Here is a 21,754-nt window from a genome sequence, read left to right on the forward strand (position 1 = left end):
CTTAGAATCATTAACAACAAGTCTCTCTTTCTCTATGCACACATGCACACATATACATATATACATATGTCTACGTATGTATATATATACATGTTATATGTGTATATATGTATAGTTTTAAGTGCTCCAATTAGGGTGACTCCTTTTAAATAATGTAATTTTTTCATCAGTTTATTACTTCAAAGCCTGCATAAGTTATGCTTGAACTATTCTTTAAAGTTTCAGCAAAGAAAGCTAAGATTTTTGTTTTATTTTTTTAAAAGATTTTATTTGAGAGAGTGCTCAGTATAAGTAAGGGGGTGCAGAGGGACAAGCAGACTCCCAGCTGAGCAAGGAGCCCAATGCAGGGCTTGATTCCAGGACCCTGGGATCATGACCTGAGCTAAAAGCAGATGCTTAACTGACTGAGCTACCCAGGCGCCCCAGATTTTTATTTTATTAAACAAGGAAATATAGTCATTTTGTATAACAAATATTGAAAGAACCCATTAAATATAATAAGTCCAGTTTGTCTCAACAACCAGTTTTATATTTTGGTGACTGATTAAATTGCCCATAAACTTATGATCTTGCAGTTCTTAGTAGGTCATGTTGATTGAGTTGCTTTTCTAGTAGTATGTTTTGGGGGACCACATTTTCTTATTGGCCTTTCCCTAAATCACTGGCATGGTATTTTATTTGGTTGGAATATGGAAGTTCAGTTTTCTCACTATTCCTATTCCCATTTGCTCAGAGCCATTAAAATTTGCTAATTAAGAAATTCTCAATTGTAATAAAAGCCATTTGACTTCCCCCTCCTCAACTGAGTCAAATAATGAGGGTAGTTATGGAGCAGAGTAATTTTTAAATGTGGTGCATTGTATAAATACAGTCCTGTTATTTCTACATAAGACTCATTCTAGGGACCATATTAAAGTCTTGGCGATAGACAATTAAATGAACATTTTAATTAAGTTCCTTCTTAAAATGTTAAATGGTGGTTTGTTTTCACTTCCGAAAAACAAAGGTGCTTAAAATTTTTCAGCAATGTAAGTTGGTTTTACAATTGAGAAAAAACTTATGATGGTAACTAATATTGAAAAAGTGAATCTAGAAAAAAGTTCCAGATTTTTTGCTGAACATTGAAGAATTTATTCTTACTTTGTTTCTTTAAATATTTGAGAAACAGTTGCAGTATGCTGTTGCACTGGGAATAGAAACTATTTTATGAATAGATCTAAAATCTCTGCCGTTGAGGAGATAAGTTTAAGTTTTTGAAGCATATTATGTAAATAATTCTGTAATCAGTAACTACTGCTTTGTAGAGTGAAGAATAAAGGAGAATTGCAAAGTAGTGGAACAGATCTGGAGGTTGGATATTTTGGAATTTTTTTTTTGTTGTTCATCTCATTATTTTGGCTTATTCATGTTGAAATTATTTTTGAATTTTCAAGATGTTTTGCTCTATTCATGTTTTAGTTTACAACACATTTTGAATGAAATGGTTGCCTTATGTTTATTGCATTGTTCATTTTATACCTGGCTTGTTGTTGCTACTTTTATGTACTTCAGATTGTTAAAATTTGCCTAGAACTTCTAGTTGGTAGACTGTCACTTAATAATTAGCTAACATTTATTGAACACTTACCTGTTTCAGGCCCCATTTTAAGTATCTACCATGCTTTGTCTTATTTGATACTCAGGGGAACAGTGTCAGGTGGATGTCCTTTATTGCTTAGGAACTGAGGCTTTGAGAGATTGAGTGGTTTACCTAAGTTCTCATGCTAATGAGCGGCAGAGCTAGAATTAAATACAGGCAGTCTAATTCCAGAGTTTATGCCTGTGTATTATCAGAATCACAGTCTGTTTTCATAATCACTAAATCCATAAATCTCTAAAAACACAAAATTTTAAAACAGCTTTATTTAGTGTATAACTAGCATACAATAAGCTGCACATACTTAAAAGTGTCAATTTGATAAATTTGGACACATATATACACCCATGAAACTGTCATCATAATAAAGGTTACAAACATACAAATCACCCCAAAATGTTTCCTTGTGGTCATCCCTCCCCTCCTCTATTTCTAGCCTCCGTCTTCACAATCTCCAGGTAACCATTGATCTGCTTTCTGTTACAATAGATTCGTTTGCATTTCCTATTACATATAAATTGTATATGAATGGAATCATACAGTGTGTCTTTTTGTCTGACTTCTTTCCCTCATGTTAAGGATTTTGAGATTCATCAATGTTGTCTTATGTATTAGTAGTTTATTCCTTTTTACTACTAAATAGTATTTTGTTATAGGTATATAACAATTTGTTCATCCATTTACCTGTTGACGGTCATGTGGACATTTGGATTGTTTCCAGTTTTTGGCTATTACAAAGCAGTTGTTGAACATCTGTGTATAAGTCTTGTATAGACCTATGTTTTTCTTTTTCTTGGGTAGATACCTAAGAATGGAATGGGTCTGCCAGTGACTATAGTAAATAAATAATACTGTATTGTATATTTGAAAGTTGCTAGAAGAGTAGGAGATCTTAAAAGTTCACAATAAAAAAATATTTCTAACTACATGTGTGGTGATGGATGTTTCCACTGGGCTTATTGTGGTGATCATATTGCACTATATATACACATATATTGAATCATTATGGTGTACATTTGAAACTAATATTATATGAAAATTATATCTCAATTAGAAAAAAAAAACCCTGCCAGAATTATACCTTAAAATATTTAATGTGTTTATGAGATACTACTCCCATTTTAGGTGATATACAAAATTTGCATTATGTACTTTTTTAAAATTTGGAAAATTCAGAATTCTGAAACCTGTATGGCCCTAGGATTTTCAGAAAGGTACTGAGGACTTATTGCCATGTGATGTAATAAGGTACTATAAAGTGTTTTTTTTTTTTTTTGATGCAGTAGACATTTCTGTGCTTTAAATTTCCCTTAGAAAGATGACCTATTATTATATAAAACCCTCAACAAAAAATACAGATGATGAATCTTAAGTAATTATCCAAATGAATATTCCGTTGAGGATGTAGACCATGAGTTGCATGTATATTTATTTGATAAGTATTTTCATCTTGAAAATTTTCTATAATGAAATTATGGTAATGGGAATAACAATATTGTGTGTGCTATATCTTGCCTAAAACCTAGTGTCCATATTGACAGTCTAGCACTGATTATCATTGTGTATTATTCGAAGTGCTGTTCTATGGAAATTTTAAGTAGTATATTTTGAGAGACACAATAGGTAGTCTGAAAAAAAAGACCATTATATGATTTCATAACATACTTATTTTTTTTACTAAAAATAATTGCTACAAAAAGGACAAGATAATGTCCATTCTTGATCATGAAGTCAAACGAGCTAATAATAGAAAGTGTTTGAAATTGTTGGAATGATAATAAAGTTTAATACATGCATGTAAATTATTTGTTAATGAAGGCCTATCATATCATCATGACATAGGAAGAGATAGTTAGTTGTCTAAGCCTCAATATGGAGGATCTCTGCCCTCCCTGAGGCTTATAAGTTAGTGAGGAAGGTAGACCATACCTGTCTTAAAAGTCTAGCCTAGTAGAGATACAAAGTATTGGGATATCAATTTGAATAAAGGTGATATTTGAACTGAATCTTGAATAAAAGAAAAATATGAGCTGGAGGAGCATTTTGCCTGGAAGGTATAGTAAGTGCAGTTGATGAGATGGATTAGTGTATTTAATAATTCCTAAGAAACATAATAGTACCTTGGGGTCATGTGGGTATTAGACCTAAGTTTGTGGCTTAGTGGTTAAATTTGTGATGTGCCTCGTGTTGTGATGAGCACTGGGTGTTATACGTAACTGATGAATCATTGAGCACTACATCTGAAACTAATGATGTACTGTATATTGGCTAATTGAATTTAAACTAGAAAAATGAAAAAAAAATTTGTGATGTGCCTAAAGTAGCACAGATTTGAAACTCTAACTTTATTTTTTTTTTATTTTTATTTTTTTTGAATTGTGAACACTTTATTATTTAAAAATATAATTACCCTTCCTTGTAAATCAGTGTCATCTTATGAAACTCTAACTTTAAAGCTCATCTTCTTTCTGTCAAGCCATGCTATTTACTGTAAGGGCTTATGTTTGACATGTAAGTTGAATTTGCATATTAAATATTAATCACAATGAGTAGGTAAATCTGGTTGTATGTCATTTTTGCCTTTCCTAAATTATGTGTCATGATTAACCCTCAAATACAATTAATAAAATTTACAGACATTTTTCTAATTACCTTTCTGGATATATTTCTCTTGCAGGGTTACATTTTGCCATCTGCCTTTCCAGAGTAAGTGGCTCTATGTGGGCACTGAGCGAGGTAACATACATATTGTCAATGTGGAGTCCTTCACACTCTCAGGCTACGTCATTATGTGGAATAAAGCCATTGAACTGTGAGTTGGAGCACATATTCCATATCTGAAAGTATCAGTACCATATATGATACCTTTATATAATAATCAGTAAATTCATGTGGAATTAAATATGTCAAACATTGTTGTTGTTAAACACAGTTTATTAACCTCTTCTAAATATTATCCTATTAGCAGTTTGTAAGTTTAAAGGCTTTATAGACAGATAGTTAAGTTTAAAGTCTTTATAGATAGATGGATGGATGGATGGATGGATGGATAGATGGATGAACGTATGCATATATGACATGTGTATGTATGTACAAACTGTAGCACAAGTTTAATGAAACAATTCTTAGGTGAAAAACGCTCCAGGTTTTTTTTTTCCCCCTGTATTTTTATCTTCTGGTTATTTTTCTTTTGAATGCTGCTCATTCATTGATGGGTTGCCATCAATGTTTAGAAAACATTGATCTAAACCACTGCTTGATATGTTTTAATCAACAAATATAATGTAAATGTTTGCAATGTAACAGAGTATTTGACAGTTAATTTTCCTTAATTTTGATATAATGATTGTTTTCATTTAACAAAAACAAGAACAGGGTTGAACGGTAAGGCCCTAAGGTTCCTTAGCACTAACTTTGCACTCTGTGTTAGAATCTTATCTTTGTATCTTATCTCAAGATTTTTCTTATTTTAGACATAAAAATCAAAATTTAAGGATATTGACAAGGTTCATTTTCAGTGTTTTTTTTTTTTAACAAATAGTTCTGTATTGTTTCATTCCACAGAATTTGACATTAAAGCTAAATTTGTCACATCTCTCTTAATTAATGTCTTGGTGCACCTGTGGTAATGTATTAAGCCTGGGTTTCCTTCCTGTGGCAGGGATGTTATTGTATCTCAGTCCCTTGGTACAAGGTGTGGGTTTTTGCTCTCTGTTCCGTGAGTTGATCACAACATTTAGTGGGTAGGCCTAGTGCACATGTCTGTATGGTTTCACAAAGGTCTCTAAGTGGACTGGTGTCTCAGCCCTCAGAATTTATGAAGAGGGAGGTGCTCATTCCTACTGTATGGGCATAATTTCAGCTCCATTCTTGGCTGTATGACTTTTTTTTCCTCTGTGCAAGTACAGTGGCATTACTTTTTTGACTTTTTAAAAAACATGGAGTTTTTCCTATTTTTCGTGTGAACTATGAAACTGGATGAGATGCCCCAGTTGGAGGTTAGAGTTGAGTAAAATAAGATAGCAATATTTTAGATGAATCTTTATTTAAAAATATTAATTCTGAGAATTATACCATGAGAATGTGGGGTTTTTTTGGTGCTAAAATACTAAATTGAAGATTCTTTCCTTATATAGAAAGTATACTTAAAGATTTTGCTGACTTTTACCAACGTCACTATTTTTTTCCAATTCGTATTTTTTTTTTTTTTTAGTTTTTATTTAAATTCCAGTTATTTAACGTACATTGTAATATTAGTTTCAGGTGTTCAGCACTTCCATACAATGCCCAGTGCTCATCACAAATGCACTCCTTAATCTTGATCACCTATTTAACCCATCTACCCCCACCCATATTTTTCTTCTGAGTCCTACTTGATCCATATTAAGAACTATACATCTCTAATTGATCACTTACTGAATTATTTTCCTCCTTTATAAATATATCTTTATTTTCCATTCATTGTTCTCATTGTGATGAATATATAGTTGTATTGAAATTTTTAATTGAGAAAAAAAATCTTACTATATTCTATTTTAGGTCATCTAAATCTCACCCAGGACCAGTTGTCCATATAAGTGATAACCCAATGGATGAAGGAAAGGTAGAATTTTTTTCTAAAAATACATATTTATTAAATGCATGGATTTTGGTAATTTTTAAAAATATGCAAACTCTTCCAGCACCATATACGTTTACCTTGCAAAATTGAGATTTCTAACAAAGGTTGGTACATCAAAGATGCTTACTGGTTTATTTATATGTTATGAAGAACAGGTGAAAGAATTAGAATCATTTACAATTTTAAAGAACAAAAAATCCTAAGTCAAGTAAAATTTCATAAGTACAAGTAAAATTTATTAATTTATTTTTGGCCTGTTAAGATTTTCTGGTATTCCTGGCAAAAACTGGTTTCTTTTGATTTTGAATTATTTTTAACACTTTAGTTATACAATTTTTGTAGCATTTATCACATAATGCCTTATGTTAGAGTTGGTTGTATCTCATTTCCCTTAAATTTTTCTTCATAGATAGTTAGATTAATAATTAGAATTTTTTAAAATAGAACGTCATTTTTTATATTCAAACCAGTTTCATAGTCAGCATCTAGTTGTTTAGATTTAATACATTTAAAAATAATAAAATTTCCTTTTCCATGAATCTCTTAACTAATTTAGTCTCTTAAGTAGTTCTATTTAATGATATTTTTCTACTTACATAATTTTATATTAGCCTACATAAACACCAGGATGTTTATCACTATCAGAAGTCGGTGAAATGAAATTTCTAGTGTTTGTGAAGATTTTTTCTTCCCTCATTTGGTGGGAATGGTCTAGCCTGTATGTTGAGTTAACACTATTCTCTTATTTGCCACTAGGAAAATAAAAGGATAGTTATACTGTTTGGAGTTAGCTTATAATCATACAGATGTATGTTTTGAGAGAAACTTCACACGAAGCAAGTTATAGTAACCTGTACCTCCACTTTATTTTCTTTGCTTCAAGGTACTTGTTTAGAAGCCAAGACTTGGGTGGGAGGCATGGCAAGAGAATTGAAAACTTCCCTCCCTTCTACCTGGATTCAGTCTCTAAGTCATTTCAGTCTTTTCTTTGCAGTGTCTCTTTTCTATTCAGTCTCATTATGACTGCTAAAGTTCAAGGCGTTCCAACCCATTCATGAGCCATTTCCACATCATTCTTCCTAGAGTGCTGTTTTAATGTTATTGCTCTCCTGTTAAAAAGCTTTCAGTGGTTCTATAGTAGTTAACAAAATAGTTTCCTCAAAACATAGCCCTAGGTTTCATTGTCTTTCAGAACATCTTTACCTGAATGCTATGCTGAAGTAAATAGTTATTTTCCAAATGTGAGCTGCTCGTTAATGTCTCCATGCCTCCTTTATGTGAGTCCCTCTGTTTGGAATGTTTTCCCACTATTCTCTCTCTGCTGAATACCTACCCACATTTTGAGGCTCAGATTAAATGTATATCTTTCGTGATATCTTTGCTGATAATCCTGACTAAAAATGCTTTCTTTCACTTTTAAATTCATTAGCACCTTAGTTGTACAAGTTTTACAGTATTTGTCACATATTGCCATGTATTAGAAATATGTGCATATCTCACCTCCCCCAAACTTGAGAAAGACCCCTTGAGCATAGAGATAATATTTACAAAGGTTTATGTTTCCCATAATACCCAACATATAAATAGTAACGCCTCAATATATACTCATTTTATTGTATAAATAACTTGTATATAACTGCTTATTATCATCCTCATTTTTTAAAAACCTGACATTATGTTATTCTTCTTAGTTTCTGGAGTTAATCTCACTCAAACATTTTTGAAATACTAAGGTACTAGAATAGATTATATTGTCTAACCCTTGATTTCTAATAGAAAAATCCACTTTATAACAATGACTCTCTACTGCTACCAAAGGTCTTTGTGACATTGTGTCTCTAAAGAAAGGTATAAGGTGACAGGGCAGGTTCCTCCAGTATTAACCTTACGGTAGATGTCACGACATGAAGCCAAGGTCTTAGCTAGGGAGGGTTAGATATTAGTATAAAATTACTTATGATGGTAACGGTAATAACTGCCACTTAATGAATTCTACTTTGTTTTAGGCACTGTGCTTTCTACTTTATATGCACTATTTTATTCGATCATCTTAACAGTTTTTAAGTTAGTTATTTTCCCTAATTTACAGATGATGAGGCAGAGACTTGGTGCGATTATGTGTTCCAGAGGTACAAGGGTAGATATTGGTGCAGCTGGGATTTTGAATTCTGATTGCTCTGATTTCATCCCCAGAGTTATTGATGTTGTTGAGAGTTATATTCATATTCAGTGTACCCACTAGTGCTTTTTATGAAAGAAAAAATAAAATAGTCAACAATATAAATTAACATCTCTGAGTTATAAAAGATTCTAGTAAGAATAAACATTGAAAGAATTTTCCAAGTTTAAATACCATATCTTTAAGTTAGCTCTTTGATTTTTTAATATGTAGGAGATTATGTGGATTAAAGCCTAACCTGTTGGCATCAATTTCTAACATTCTTAGGATGTTAGAGCTGGCTAAAGGGGTTAAAGCTTACTATAACCCTCTTATGATATTAACATCTGGATGGGTAAAATTATTTCCTTAATGTTACACGGCTTCTAAGTAACAGATGTAAGACTAGAGCTTAAGTGACCTGTGTTCTGAGCAACCCAGTGCTGTTTATACTGTACACAACTTTTTTTTATATAGAATACTTTATTGGTTTAATTGTTACGCTACAAACATAAATGTTTTTTCTACCTCTGTGACATTTTATAAATCAAAGGAATACATCATTGAAGTCAAAGGACTTAGATCAAATCTTACACTGTACATCAACTCTTAAATTTTATCCTTTTCCATCTCTTACTCCTGAAGTTTCCCTATTACTTCCCCATCAAAGAATGACATGTCACATGTCTAAGATATTTAGAAGGACTAGGCAAAGGTAAAGGAAACAAATACCACCTTTTCCTAGAAGGATTATGTATCTCCCATTGCCTAGGTAAGAACAGTTTGTATTAGCAAAATTAATTGTTCTTCCTACAAAGGTGGGGAAAGTTTCATTAGCTTCAGTGATTGCCCCTCCAAGTGCCTCTGTAATCTGAAATCCCGTAAATTGCTATTTCATTAGAATTACTGGGTCTGCCCCAAGTTTGTTCATATCCCCAGATTACATGAAGAAGTATTAGCTACCTACTATTCATTTATGTATTCATTAAACAAATATTTATTGAGTGTTTCCTGTGCACTAGGCAGGATATTAGAGGCATAAAGATGAAAATGGATATGCTAACATAGGAGAAGGAGGGTCTTCATCTACTAGAAGAATTGGGGGTTGGCTTACCCAAGGGAGCAATACTAAATTGAGACTTAAAAATGAATAGGTGATCACCCAGTGAATAAAACGAAAGGAGGTGTCAAGCAAAGGAAATATTGAGATTTGAAAAATGTCAAGGTGGAGGGTTGTTGGCAGCAGAGGTTAGATAGTGGACCGTTTGTGAAGCAAGAACATGCATTCCCATCTGGAATTTATTCATTCACAAAAACAGTATTAAGTCCCTACAACATATCAGTTAGGCTGTCTGTCTTATGGTAGGGGTGAGCAATATAAAACCAGTCCTTGCCTAAGCAGACCAGTGTTATAGTCAGTAAGAGAATTCAGCTAAGGAAAAGGCCATTATTGTGTACTTACCCTTTAGATTAAAATATGTACAGAGTGCTGTTGGAGCACATAGAAATGGGACTGACTTACATACATTTGGTGGGTCAGGAAAGGCTTCCCAGAGGAAGTGATAGCTAAAACAACATCTGAAAAATTAGTAGGATTGGTCAGGCAAAGAGGATGACTTCAAATATGGCCAAGAAAGACAGCAAAGATAAGAGAAAGCATGAACTGAAAGATGTGCTGGAGTGTATTGAATAAGAGGAATGTGGCAAGGGACAAAGCTGTAGCGGTCAGCAGAGGTCAGACAATGATAAATCTTGTAGGTCATATTACTCAGTTTGGACTTTATCCTAAAACTAACAGTAAGACATTAAAATTTTTTTAAAGCATGCATTGCATGATCAGATTTGCATTTTAGAATTGTTAAACATTAGCGGCAGTAGAGGGTGGGTTTAAAAAGGAGCAAGACTGGAATCAGGGAGACTAAGACCAGAAAAGAGAACTTTGTGTCTTGAACTAGGAGAGAGGTATTGGAGGTAGGGGAAAGTAGAGAGCTAATAGGATGTACTTTTAAAATTACTTGATGATTTTACCTGAGGAGGGAGAGACTAGAATTAAGGATGACGCTCCCAAGGTTTTTGTCTAAGTGGCTTAATGAACATTAAGATAAGAAATACTGAGAGAGACACTGCAATAGGGAACACCAGAAAATGAGGGTAGGGAAAAAAATAATTCACTTTTGGACACATTTACTTTGAGGTTCTTGTGGAGTAGGTAAAGGGAGCCGTCATCTCTGGAATTATGAGTCTGAATCTTATGAGAGGGATCTAGGCTGGATGTAACTTGGAACTTTTCAGTAGATAGATGAGTAAATGACATTGCCTGATAATGTTTTGAATTAGGAAAGTTTGTAAACTCTAAAGCACATACAAATGTTAATTTTTATTAGTAATTTATTAATGAAAATATACACTCAGGACTTCAAAATGGCACTATTTTCTTTCTTTTTTTTCATAATAATATTTTTATTATATTATGTTATTCACCATACAGTGCGTATTTTCTTTCTCAATAATTAGTTATATATGTTAAGTCCCTTATTATCAAAGACATATAAATATGCAATGCAGTATTCTCATTTGTCATTCTTGTGATTAGCAATGCATATGTTTAATTGTAACTTTATGCTTGAAGCATATGAATTATAATAGTTATCTTTATTGTCAGCAAATAAGTGGTTCACATAATATCATTCCTAGGTCATGTGACATTTTTTTTTATTACAGCTTTTGATTGGCTTTGAATCTGGAACAGTAGTATTATGGGACCTCAAATCAAAGAAAGCTGACTACAGATACACATATGATGAGGTAATATTATTTTTGCTAATCAAATATTATTTTTGTCATTTTTCTAATTCAGAGCACTTTAAGATCTTAACTGGTGATTTGAGTTGAGGCAACCTTTGTAATTGCAGTAACACCTTTTATATATATATTATATATATGATCACACAGCTCAAAAGATTTTTAAAAATCTCTTTTCCATCACTGTTATTTGGCCATCTTATCCCCTTACCTCTGGTTCCAATGTTACCAGTTTCTCATGTATTCTTCTAGAGGTAGTCTGTCATTTACAAGCAAATAATAAATGTGTCCTAAGTAAATCCTATTTTTGTATTATAGACAAACGATAGTGTACTGTAGACAATTATAGTTTTGCTTGCTTTAAGATCCAAATAAAGATTGACTGTGATTGATTGATGTCTTCTAAGTCGACTTCTTTCAAACTGTAGGTCTTTCCTCTTAGTCTTTGCCTTCCCTTTCTTACTTCATTCCTTCTTTTTGGCCATGCATTCATCGAAGATAGTTTGTCAAAGACTAGATTTTTCTGGTTCCATCCCTCCGTGTTTAACTTTTTTCTTTTTTTTTGCCCTTAGATTTCCTGTAAAATGGATAGTTTACTGAGGCTTGAACAAATTCAGGTTCATTTTTCATTTTTAGCCAGACTTCTTAAATGATGCTGATGCTCTTCTGTCAGTTGGAGGGTTAGTGTCCGTAAGGTTAGCAGCCAGTGCTGTTCAAAGCCTGGACTTATTAATGCATAGAGGTTGCAAAATGAAGATGTTCTAATTCTGTAATTCCTTCTCTATTTATTAGCTCAGACACTTTAGTGTAAAGAGAAACTTCTCAGCTACTATTTGGTTAAATAGTAGTATAGTTAATAAAGGAGAGAATAAATGATTCTTTCCTTTTATTTCAGTATTTACTCTAAAGGGGTTCTGTAATAATCCCTGGTGACCAATTTGTTCTTGCTTTTAGTTTCACTATGTACTTTAAGATTTAAACATATTTGGTGTGCTTCAATACACTGAAGTTTTTATCCTTATTGATTTTAAAATTCTCCTATTTTGGTCTACGAACCTCCTTTTGGTTCCTGAGTTCTTTGGTGGTAATAGTATTGGATAGCTTCCCTGCTATCTGTTGTAGAAAAGTGTAACTATTAATCTCGTATATTTTTGTTTCAAACTTAGAGTAAGATTTTTTCCATATAAAATGTGGCTTCTTTCAGTGTGAAATGGTATCTGGTAACTGTAATCTGGGGATTATTAGTAGGGGTCATGATTTCCAAATCAATGAATAGAGCTAGGAAATGTATAAGTGGTTTTGCTTGTTTTTAAGCTAAAATATGTCATGTGTTCCTACTGATGTTTTCAGTTACTTAAAACAGATTATATTGGGTAACTATAATAATACTTGGAATACTTTATAAATGTTTGCATGTGGTCTTTGTAAGTATGGCTAAAAGAGAATTTCCTTTGTTTTCATAGCTGCATACTTTTTGTTTTTATTATTTTTTGTACTTTTTATTTTTAAAGTTTTTAGTTACTAAGCACTGTGGTTCACTAATCAAGATCTTAAAAGTATAAAAAAGAATATTTTTAATAAAGGGGTCTTCTAATTTCATTGGAAGTTTTTACCTGTAAATCTATTTTCTATACCAAAATCAGAGCAGATTTTAAAAATTCACTTTTTTTTTGTTTTGCTTCTTATAAATTTAAATATTATCTTGGCTTTAGCTGTTTACCCTCTTGCCTTAAACGAATATACTGGAAAAGTACATGAAACAACAGTTTTTAGAAATTAGATAGCAGGTAGTAAGAACAGAGATTCCTTAGAGAGGAAACAAAGAAAGTGAGCCATTTAGTTGCCTTAGCTTATGGTCTAGAGATTTTCCAGGTCTCAGTACATAAAGGGGAAACCTAGGCGGGAACTGAACAGTCTCTTTGAGTTGGGGATACAGAATTGAGAATTTGGGGAAGCCAAAATATTTGTAGCCTTTGAGGCAAGGTACCAAAGAGTAGGGAACTACCTAGAGAGAGAGAAAGAGTTAGAAGTCTACGGGGAACCTCCCCACCCTGAGTCTTCAGGTAAATACTGATTAGTGTGTGGGTGTGAGGCTTGGAAATGATCCACTAGAAAGGAAAGGGTAAAACAATTGTCATAGCACACAAGGCCAAGAGTACTTCACATTTGCAACAGAGCGGGGAAACCTTATAATGCACGGACATCAGAAAAAGTACTCAAAAGGTATTGCTTTAGTAGTGGAGCTGCACTAACACTAAAGATGCATCTGGCTGGCATAACAAAGCTTAAAAGCAAGCCTTGAGAAGTCTAAACTGTTTTCAAATAATATACCTACTCCAAAAGGCTCAAAAGTATTCCAAAGAATATAATAGTAACCCACCACAAAGTTTACAAAAGTTAGCATCCAAATAAGAAAAGAAGCCAGAAAGTATGATGCAAAATGAAGAGAAAATGCAGTCAATAGAATCAGACTCGGAAATGAGACAGATGATAGAATTAGTAGACAAGGATATTAAAACAAATGTTACTGAATAGGTTCCATATGCTCCAGAAGGTAAATGAAAGCATAAACATGTTTAAAAGGGTTTTTCAATTCTTCCTTGTCCTAAGTGGAATTTTTAGAGATGAAAAAATAAAATGAGATAAAAAATACTCTCTATTGGTTTACCAAAAGATTTGATTTTGCAGAAGAAAAGGTAATGAACTTGAAGACAGCAGTGACACTACTCAATATGAAAGGTGGGCAGAAAAGGAGCAGAACATCAGTGAACTGTGCTTCAACTTCAGGCAGACTAATGTATGTGTGATAGCCCCAGAAGAAAGAACATGGACAGAAAGTATATTTGAAGAAATAATGACCCAAGTTTTTCCAAATTTGATGACAACTATGAACCCTATAAACTAATAGGATATATAGATATCCCAGAAGTTCTGTGAACTCAAAGCAGAAGGAAAATGAAGGAAAGCTATATAAAAGCACATATTTCAGTTGCTTAAAACTAGAACCAGTGATACAGAATGTTTTAAAGGCAACCAGAGGGTGTGGGAAGGGAACACATTAAATACAGAGACACAAAGATAAAAATGACAGCAATGGTTTCCTTACAAACAGTGCAAGCCAGTGCAAGTAGAACAACACCTTTATAGTACTGAAAGAAGAAATTGTCAATGTAGCATTTTATATTCAGCAAAAATATGTTTTCAAAACAAAAGAAAAATGTTTTACACGTATTAAAAACTCAAAGAATTCATCACTTGTAGACCTTCACTGCAAGACATGTTAAAAAGTTTTTCATGCATCAGGCAAGTGATATAAATGGAAATATGGGTTTACTCAAAGGAATAAAGGACACCAGAAATGATAGATATGTAGGTAGATATAAAAAGCTTTTTAATTTTTAAATTCTCTTTAAGAGGTAATTATGCAAATCAAAAATGATAAAAATGCATTGTAGGCTTTCTGACATGTAGAATTAAAATACAGACAACAGTAGCACAAAGGTTAGGAGACAGAATCTTTTGTAAGGTTATTATACTGTACCTGAAGTGTTATCATATTACTTGAAGGTGGACTATGATAAGATAAAGATATATGCTATAAATTCTAAAGGAAATACGAGAGGAACAACAGTAACCCAGATAGTTACGCCAAAGAGGAATATAAAATGAAATTTTAAAAATATTCAATCCAAAAGGAGGTATAAGAGGAAAAGGGGAACAAAGAACAGATGGGGGAGATAGAAAAAAAATAGGGCGACAGATTTAGACCCAGCTATGTCAGTAATCATATTAGATGCGGTCATTTAAATACCCCAAATAAATGGCAAAGATTGTCAAATTAGACGACAAAGCAAGATCAAGCTCTTTGCTATCTGTTAAATACCCACTTTAAATATAAAGACCCAGAAGTGTTAGCAAAAAGATGGAAAAGTAATGTTAGCACCAAATGAGAAGAGTGCTTGAAACAGCTGTATTAATATCAACAAAGTAGATGTCCAAGCACTCTCCTCAACACCAGAACACCGTTCTTTTTAAGGACATGTGGAATATTCACCAAAACAGACCATAGTTTGTACCATAAAATCAGTCATTATAATTTTAGAAAAATTGAAATCATTAAAATCATGTTTGTTTAGTACAGTAGAATTAAATAAAAAATAATAAGGTGTATGAAAAATCTACAAATATTTGAAAGCGAAACAATATACTTTAAAATGACCCATAGGTCAAAGAAGAAACAGAGAAAATGAGAAAGTATTTTGAACTGAAAAAAGTGAAAATAGGACATACGGAAGTCTATGAAATGCTGCTAAAGTATTCAGTAAAGCATTGTTTATATTACAAAACAAAAGAATCTCAAATCAATGGCCTCAGCTTCTCCCATGAGAAACAAGAAGAACAAATTAAATCCAGAGTAAGCAATAGAATTGAAACAACAAATCAATGAAATAGATGACATTAAGACAATAGAGAAAATTGGTAAAATCCTCATTTTGTGGAGATCAGTAAAATAGGTAAACACACAGCCACAGTGATAACAAAAAAAAAAAAAAGAAAAAAAGAAAAGACACAAATTACCATAACAGGCATGGAAAAGAAGATATTACTTCATTTCTACAGAAATGCAGAGAGACTGGTAAGGAAATATGTGCAGTTTCATACCAGTAAATTCAGCAATTTAAACGAAGTGGACAAATGCCTTGAAAGATACCAAATTCCTTGAAAGTACCAAATCCCCTTCTAGGAGAAATAATTTATCTGAGTAGCTTTATATTTATTAAAGAAATTGAATTTTTAATGAAAATGTTTCCCATGAAGAAGACTCCAGGTTCAGAGGGCTTACTGCTAAATTTTACCAAATCGTACTCACTGTACCCAAACTCCTTCCAAAAATGGGGGAAGAGGGTATACTTCCCAATTCTTCCTGTGAGGGCTGCATTATCTTCATACCAAAACCTGAAAAGAAAGCTACAGACTAATGAACAGATATGCAGTAGAGATGCAAAGTCATAAAACTTATTCTTAATAAATAGTAACAAGTATAATGACTAAATCTTACATTTAAATAATAGCGCTGTAGATGTAAGATCTAACTTCTAAATTGACTTGTTCTAAGCTAAACTGAGTGAAAAATTTCTGGCTATATTTCCATGAGTTCATGCTATTTTATGCTCTTGTTTCATATAAAAATGCTTTATATTTGATTCTTGATGCAGATTGCCAAGTGCATAATTTTAGACATTGAAGAAATTATTATAGTTCTCACTAGTGAAGGTTAAAACTTTAAGACCTTCACAAAATACCACCCCAGCCCCTCTTCCCCCAATATTTACTTTCTGTCAATGGTGTATTACTTCAGTCAAATTCATTTTTATTACACTGGGGCAAATAAATAGCATTATGATATCAATTCTGAGAATTTCTAATATAATAAAAGTTTTTGGTGCAGTTTTAATTGTTCATTTGGTTTCTTGAGGATGATTGAGATGGGTGGGAGTAATGGAAACAGAAGTTCATTTTTACCCTTAAGCTTTTGTTGCTTTGTGTAACCGTAGTTAGTACTTTTCAAATTGACAAACTCACCTGGTTTTATGTCTAAATTATAGACTTTGAGTGTACTTGAGGTAGTATTCCTAATTTTCTACAGATATTTTCTGCATAGGATATTTTAATCTATATAAAATTATATTTCTTCAATGATGTTTCATTCCTTTCAGGCTATGAATAGTATTAAGATATTAGTACTCTTTCTGTAGGAACTAATGTGTTGGCAGAAGTGAAATATAGCATTATTGATGTTTTAAGACCGTAATTTAGTACTTATCAAACTATTTCAGTGGTTATTCTTTGTCATGTCTAGAGTCAATCAGTGACTTTTGTATTCTGGTTTCATGTTGTTTTTTCCTAGTAGACTGAGAAGCCACAGATAGAAATATAGGTATACAAGAAAATAATAGTTTGTATATTGCTAGCACTGTGAGTACATTTATCTCAAGACTGTCAGTCTTTTATAATTATTGAAATAATGTGTTTGTAACTCACAAAATTGGAATCAGTAACAGCTTTTAAAAAATTATGTTTCATCCTATAGATATTCATTGAAGGATTTTATTCCTTTAAGGTCGTCTTTTCAATGTTTAGAAAGGTCCTTTTAGTTTTTAAGACTGCTTATTTATCTCTCTTATACACACACACACACAGATAAAACAATGCTTAGAAGAATGAATAATTTGTTTACTTTTTCAAAATATCTAAGAGAGTTTCATTTGGGTTTTATTTTTAGTGGAAATGGCGGTGTTTTCAATTTATGCCTGTTAACATCTTTAGAGAAGAGAAGCTATAAATCACTTAATATCCAATATATAATAATTTTATCAGCCATTTTACAAAAATGTATGATTCTATATTGTCTTACTCAATTAAACAGTATTACTGCTGTCTCTCTTCTACAATGGAAATAATATTAAAATGTTCATAAGTTAAAATACTGGGGCCAAAGCTGTACAATTTAATGTATCATTCATATATATAAGAAATAATTCATCCAGTACTCTAAGCATTCACTTTATTATTTGATAACATGAGAATAATAAAACTAGAGTGTTTTCAGTATTTCCTTTCCATGTATTTGCAAGCATTATAATTTAAAATCAAAGTCTGTATTGTAAAATTTTTTTTTTTATCATTTCAGTGACATTTTCTAAGGTTTTAGGAATAGTAATTAAACTAGCAAGGTTGCTTTTGAATATAATATTAAGATCTTATTTTCTAGGGGAAAAGAAATTATTTTTGGTGTTAATCTGCTAAAAAATGTTAATCAGTTTATGTATAGTGTAGGAATAGCTGGACTAAGATTTATATACAACTTATATACAACTGATCAGTTTGCAAAACAAATAAACAGGGAATCTATTTAATTTCCCCCGTATTTTGAGTAGGTGAGTGTAAAATTTGATAGGTAAATAGCCAGCCTGTTATCTTTCAAGAAAATTATTCTTAAAGATGCTCTCTTAATTGATAAGAATAGCACAATGCGTCATATGTACTCCTTTTGCCAGAGCCAAATAATTAGATATCACAGTTTAAAAAAATGTATCAGAGTAGACAGTGCTCATGCTTTTCTTTTAATTCTCACAGATGAGAATACTGTCCTACTGTTAATCCATTAACTGCCTCACGAGCTTTACTACAGTTATGGTTTCTTATCAGACACTGCATCTTTTAAAGAATTTTTTTTTAGATTTGTATATACTGTTCCTGTGGCGTAAGCCTAGCTCTGTCATCTTCTCTCCCTTTTCTTCACATTTTTTCTCTTACCCTGAATTCATCATGTTTCTCTATAACTTAAGTATATCTCTCATTTATTATGTTAGTTTCCATTCATTTTGCCCTTGATCTCTCCTCCTATTTCCCTTCATCTGTATCTGTAGTTTCCCATTTTTTAAAAAAATGAAGTAACCTCTTAATCTTCTGGAAATTGCATATGTTGGAAAAATAAACAAGCCAATTTACATACAAAATTCCTCAACCCCAGTTGTTGCTACCTACTTTATATCTCATATAGTCTCCCATGAATTACTCAGTTTTGCTCCTAACCCACCTTCTGATTCTAAACACGTGCCAGGTTTGGTTAGTTAGATTTCCTGTTCCCACTTTGTTTACATGAATGTCCACTTCATTTTCTCAAAAGGACTAAAGAAAAAGTAAAACTGCATGTTTTATATATATATAGTTCATATGTGATATATATTATTCACATATACTTTATATATATACATAATGTACATATGTACTACTTAAGCGTATATCAGTATATATACTTACCTATATACTATACTTAGATAATATATACATATCTACATATAATACAAACATACTTAAGTAGCATATGTGTAGTATTACATGCAGTGGTATTAGAGAGACTATTAGAAAAAAGTGATATCTTGTATGAAGTTGAATTTGTATTTAGAAAATTGCAGAAATAATTGAAAAAATCATGTATATTTATTGCATGCAAAAGTTTGTATTTGGTTATTCTTTCGTAGAGTATTTTCTGGTATTTGTTTCTCTCTGTTATCCAAAATAATTTTGATCCACTGGTCCCTGTAATTAGTATTCATTTTTGGAATAAATAATAATTCAATACTATCTTTAAAGTAAATGGTACTTTTAAACAAAGAAGTATATGATTTTCTTTAGCAAAGTAGAAATAGTAATTCTCTATAAATATCATATATTTATGTATATGATATACATTTATATAGATTAAAATGTTTTTATTTATATGCCCCAGACAACACTGAAGCTCTCTCTTTCATTTCCCTTATCACCTTAAAAAAATATTTAAAGGCTTTGAATAGCTCTTTAGCTCTACTCATATTTTACAGAAATAATTTCATCTGTTAAGGTTATTAAGGGATTATTTTAAGATTGAGTTTATGGAATATCATATGTGTATCTTGGAATAAGCTGATTACTGTTGTAAGATTTTATTTAGGGGGCGCCTGAGTGTCTCAGTCAGTTAAGCTTTTGACTCTTGATTACAACTCAGGTCATGATCTTAGGGTTGTGAGATCAAGCCCCATGTTGGGCTCCATTCTCAGCACAGAGTCTGCTTGAGATTCTCTCTCCCTCCCCCTCCCTTGTGTGCTTGCTCTCTCTCTCTCTCTCTCAAATAAATGAATAAGTCTTTAAAAGATTTTAGGGGTGCCTGGGTGGCTCAGTCGATTAAACGTCTGCCTTCAGCTCTGGTCATGATCTCAGGGTCCTGGGATCGAGCCCCAAGTCGGGCTCCCTGCTCAGCGGGGAACCTACTTCTTCCTCTCCCTCTGCAGCTCCCCCTGCATGTTCTCTCTCACTCTCTCTCTGTCAAATAAATAAATAAAGTCTTTATAAATAAATAAGTAAATAAATAAACAAACTAATGATTTTATTTAGAAATTTGTTAGAGATACTTTGAACTCGAAACATTGTGTTAAATATTGGCATTTAGAAACATAGCTAATTGTCTTTATCCATCTTCATTTAAATTTTAAAATATGATCCATAATGTTGTTTTAAATATATAAGCATATGTGGAGCCCAAATAAATGGGCATTAAGACGATAGTAAATGTTGACTTGTACATAAGTGGAACTCTTAAGTTCCAGTTACATGGTTTTGTGCTGTCGTGAGCAGTTCTGCCTTCCAGTAAGACAGCTTTTAAAATCAGTTGACCATTAAGAACTAGAAGTGTATCAACTTGAGTTGAAAAGAAATAATTTAAAGAGCAAAAATCACCCAGGAGAATGATTAAAAAATTTTTTTTTTGCAGGCAAAATAAATAATATTAGAACAAAAAAATTGAAAGGTTATATACGTTGGTCATATGAAAGTATTTTTCAGATAGTTTTAAAGTGGCTCAGAGGCATAAAATAAATATCTAATCAAAAAAGGGTCCCTTCAGATTTTAAAAATCATCTCATTACTGTGAGAAATGGATAACATGTCTTAAAGCTCTCAATCTGAGGTATTTTTAATTGACCCTAATTCCAAATCGACATATTTGTTTCAGAATTTCAGTTAATTAAAAAAATTTGTTCTAGGGGTGCCTGGGTGACTCAGTTGGTTAAGCATCTGCCTTTGGCTTGGGTCATGATCTCAGAGTCCTGGGATCAAGCCCTGCATCGGGCTCCCTGCTCAGTAGGGAGTCTACTTCTCCTTCCGCTCTTCACCCGCTCATTCTCTCTCTCTCAAATAAATAAATAAAATCTTTTAAAAAATTGTTCTGTCTAATGCAACCAGTTTTTCTGATGAGATACTTGTTGTAATTACTTGGTAAATTACGTTTGGGTATAGTTTATCCTCAGAATCTATAAGAATACATTTTGTTTTTCTGGACTCATTAATAATACATATATCACTATTATAGCATTCTTATGCTAGCTTAAGGAATAAAGTAAAAATAATTTAAAATACTGTCAATACTATATTAAATCTCATTTGCATTAAAGAGGGTTATGGGAATGTGAAGTTAATGTGTTGACTTCAGCTTGGGAAATATGAAAAAGTTTAAAGTGAAAATTATAATACTGATTGTGTATAGCTTGGTTTTTAGATTTTGTTTCTAAAAATGGAATTCTTCACTCCTCTTCTATAGGCTATTCACTCTGTTGCTTGGCATCATGAAGGAAAACAATTTATTTGCAGTCATTCAGATGGCACTTTGACTATATGGAACGTGAGGTCCCCAGCTAAGCCTATACAGACAATCACTCCACATGGTAAGAACGTATTCCTTTTGAACACTACACAAATTGTGATGTACAATAAACTGTTTTGAGTTTGCATTTGGATTTATTTGTTTTTGAGGATAAGAATGAGTTTTCTTTCATTTTGAGGAAATTAAAAATATTTATACATATAGAAATAAAATGTAACAACCAGGTAATAAAATCTCAAATTAACTATATTTACAATTGAAATTTAAATTTGAACTTTGAGAAAATGAATGATACATTATATTCTGAATATTGTTTGTCTAGTAGTCCAGAAAGTA

The 21,754-nt window shown here is 32.2% G+C and overlaps 1 protein-coding gene across 5 annotated transcripts in view; it reads left to right on the top strand.

Annotated features, from left to right (window-relative positions):
* Positions 1-21,754, top strand: part of STXBP5 (syntaxin binding protein 5) — a 159,607-nt gene that overhangs the window by 47,511 nt on the left and 90,342 nt on the right. For all 5 annotated transcript variants that reach the window (XM_040627929.1, XM_008695061.2, XM_040627930.1 and 2 more), the window contains exons 5-8: positions 4,314-4,448; positions 6,176-6,239; positions 11,137-11,220; positions 21,356-21,479. In XM_040627929.1, coding sequence (XP_040483863.1) covers positions 4,314-4,448; positions 6,176-6,239; positions 11,137-11,220; positions 21,356-21,479 — 407 coding nt within the window. The remainder of the gene's footprint in view (positions 1-4,313; positions 4,449-6,175; positions 6,240-11,136; positions 11,221-21,355; positions 21,480-21,754) is intronic.

Source organism: Ursus maritimus, unplaced genomic scaffold (assembly GCF_017311325.1).
Source record: "Ursus maritimus isolate PB19 unplaced genomic scaffold, ASM1731132v1 scaffold_13, whole genome shotgun sequence".
Taxonomy (NCBI): Eukaryota; Metazoa; Chordata; class Mammalia; order Carnivora; family Ursidae; genus Ursus; species Ursus maritimus.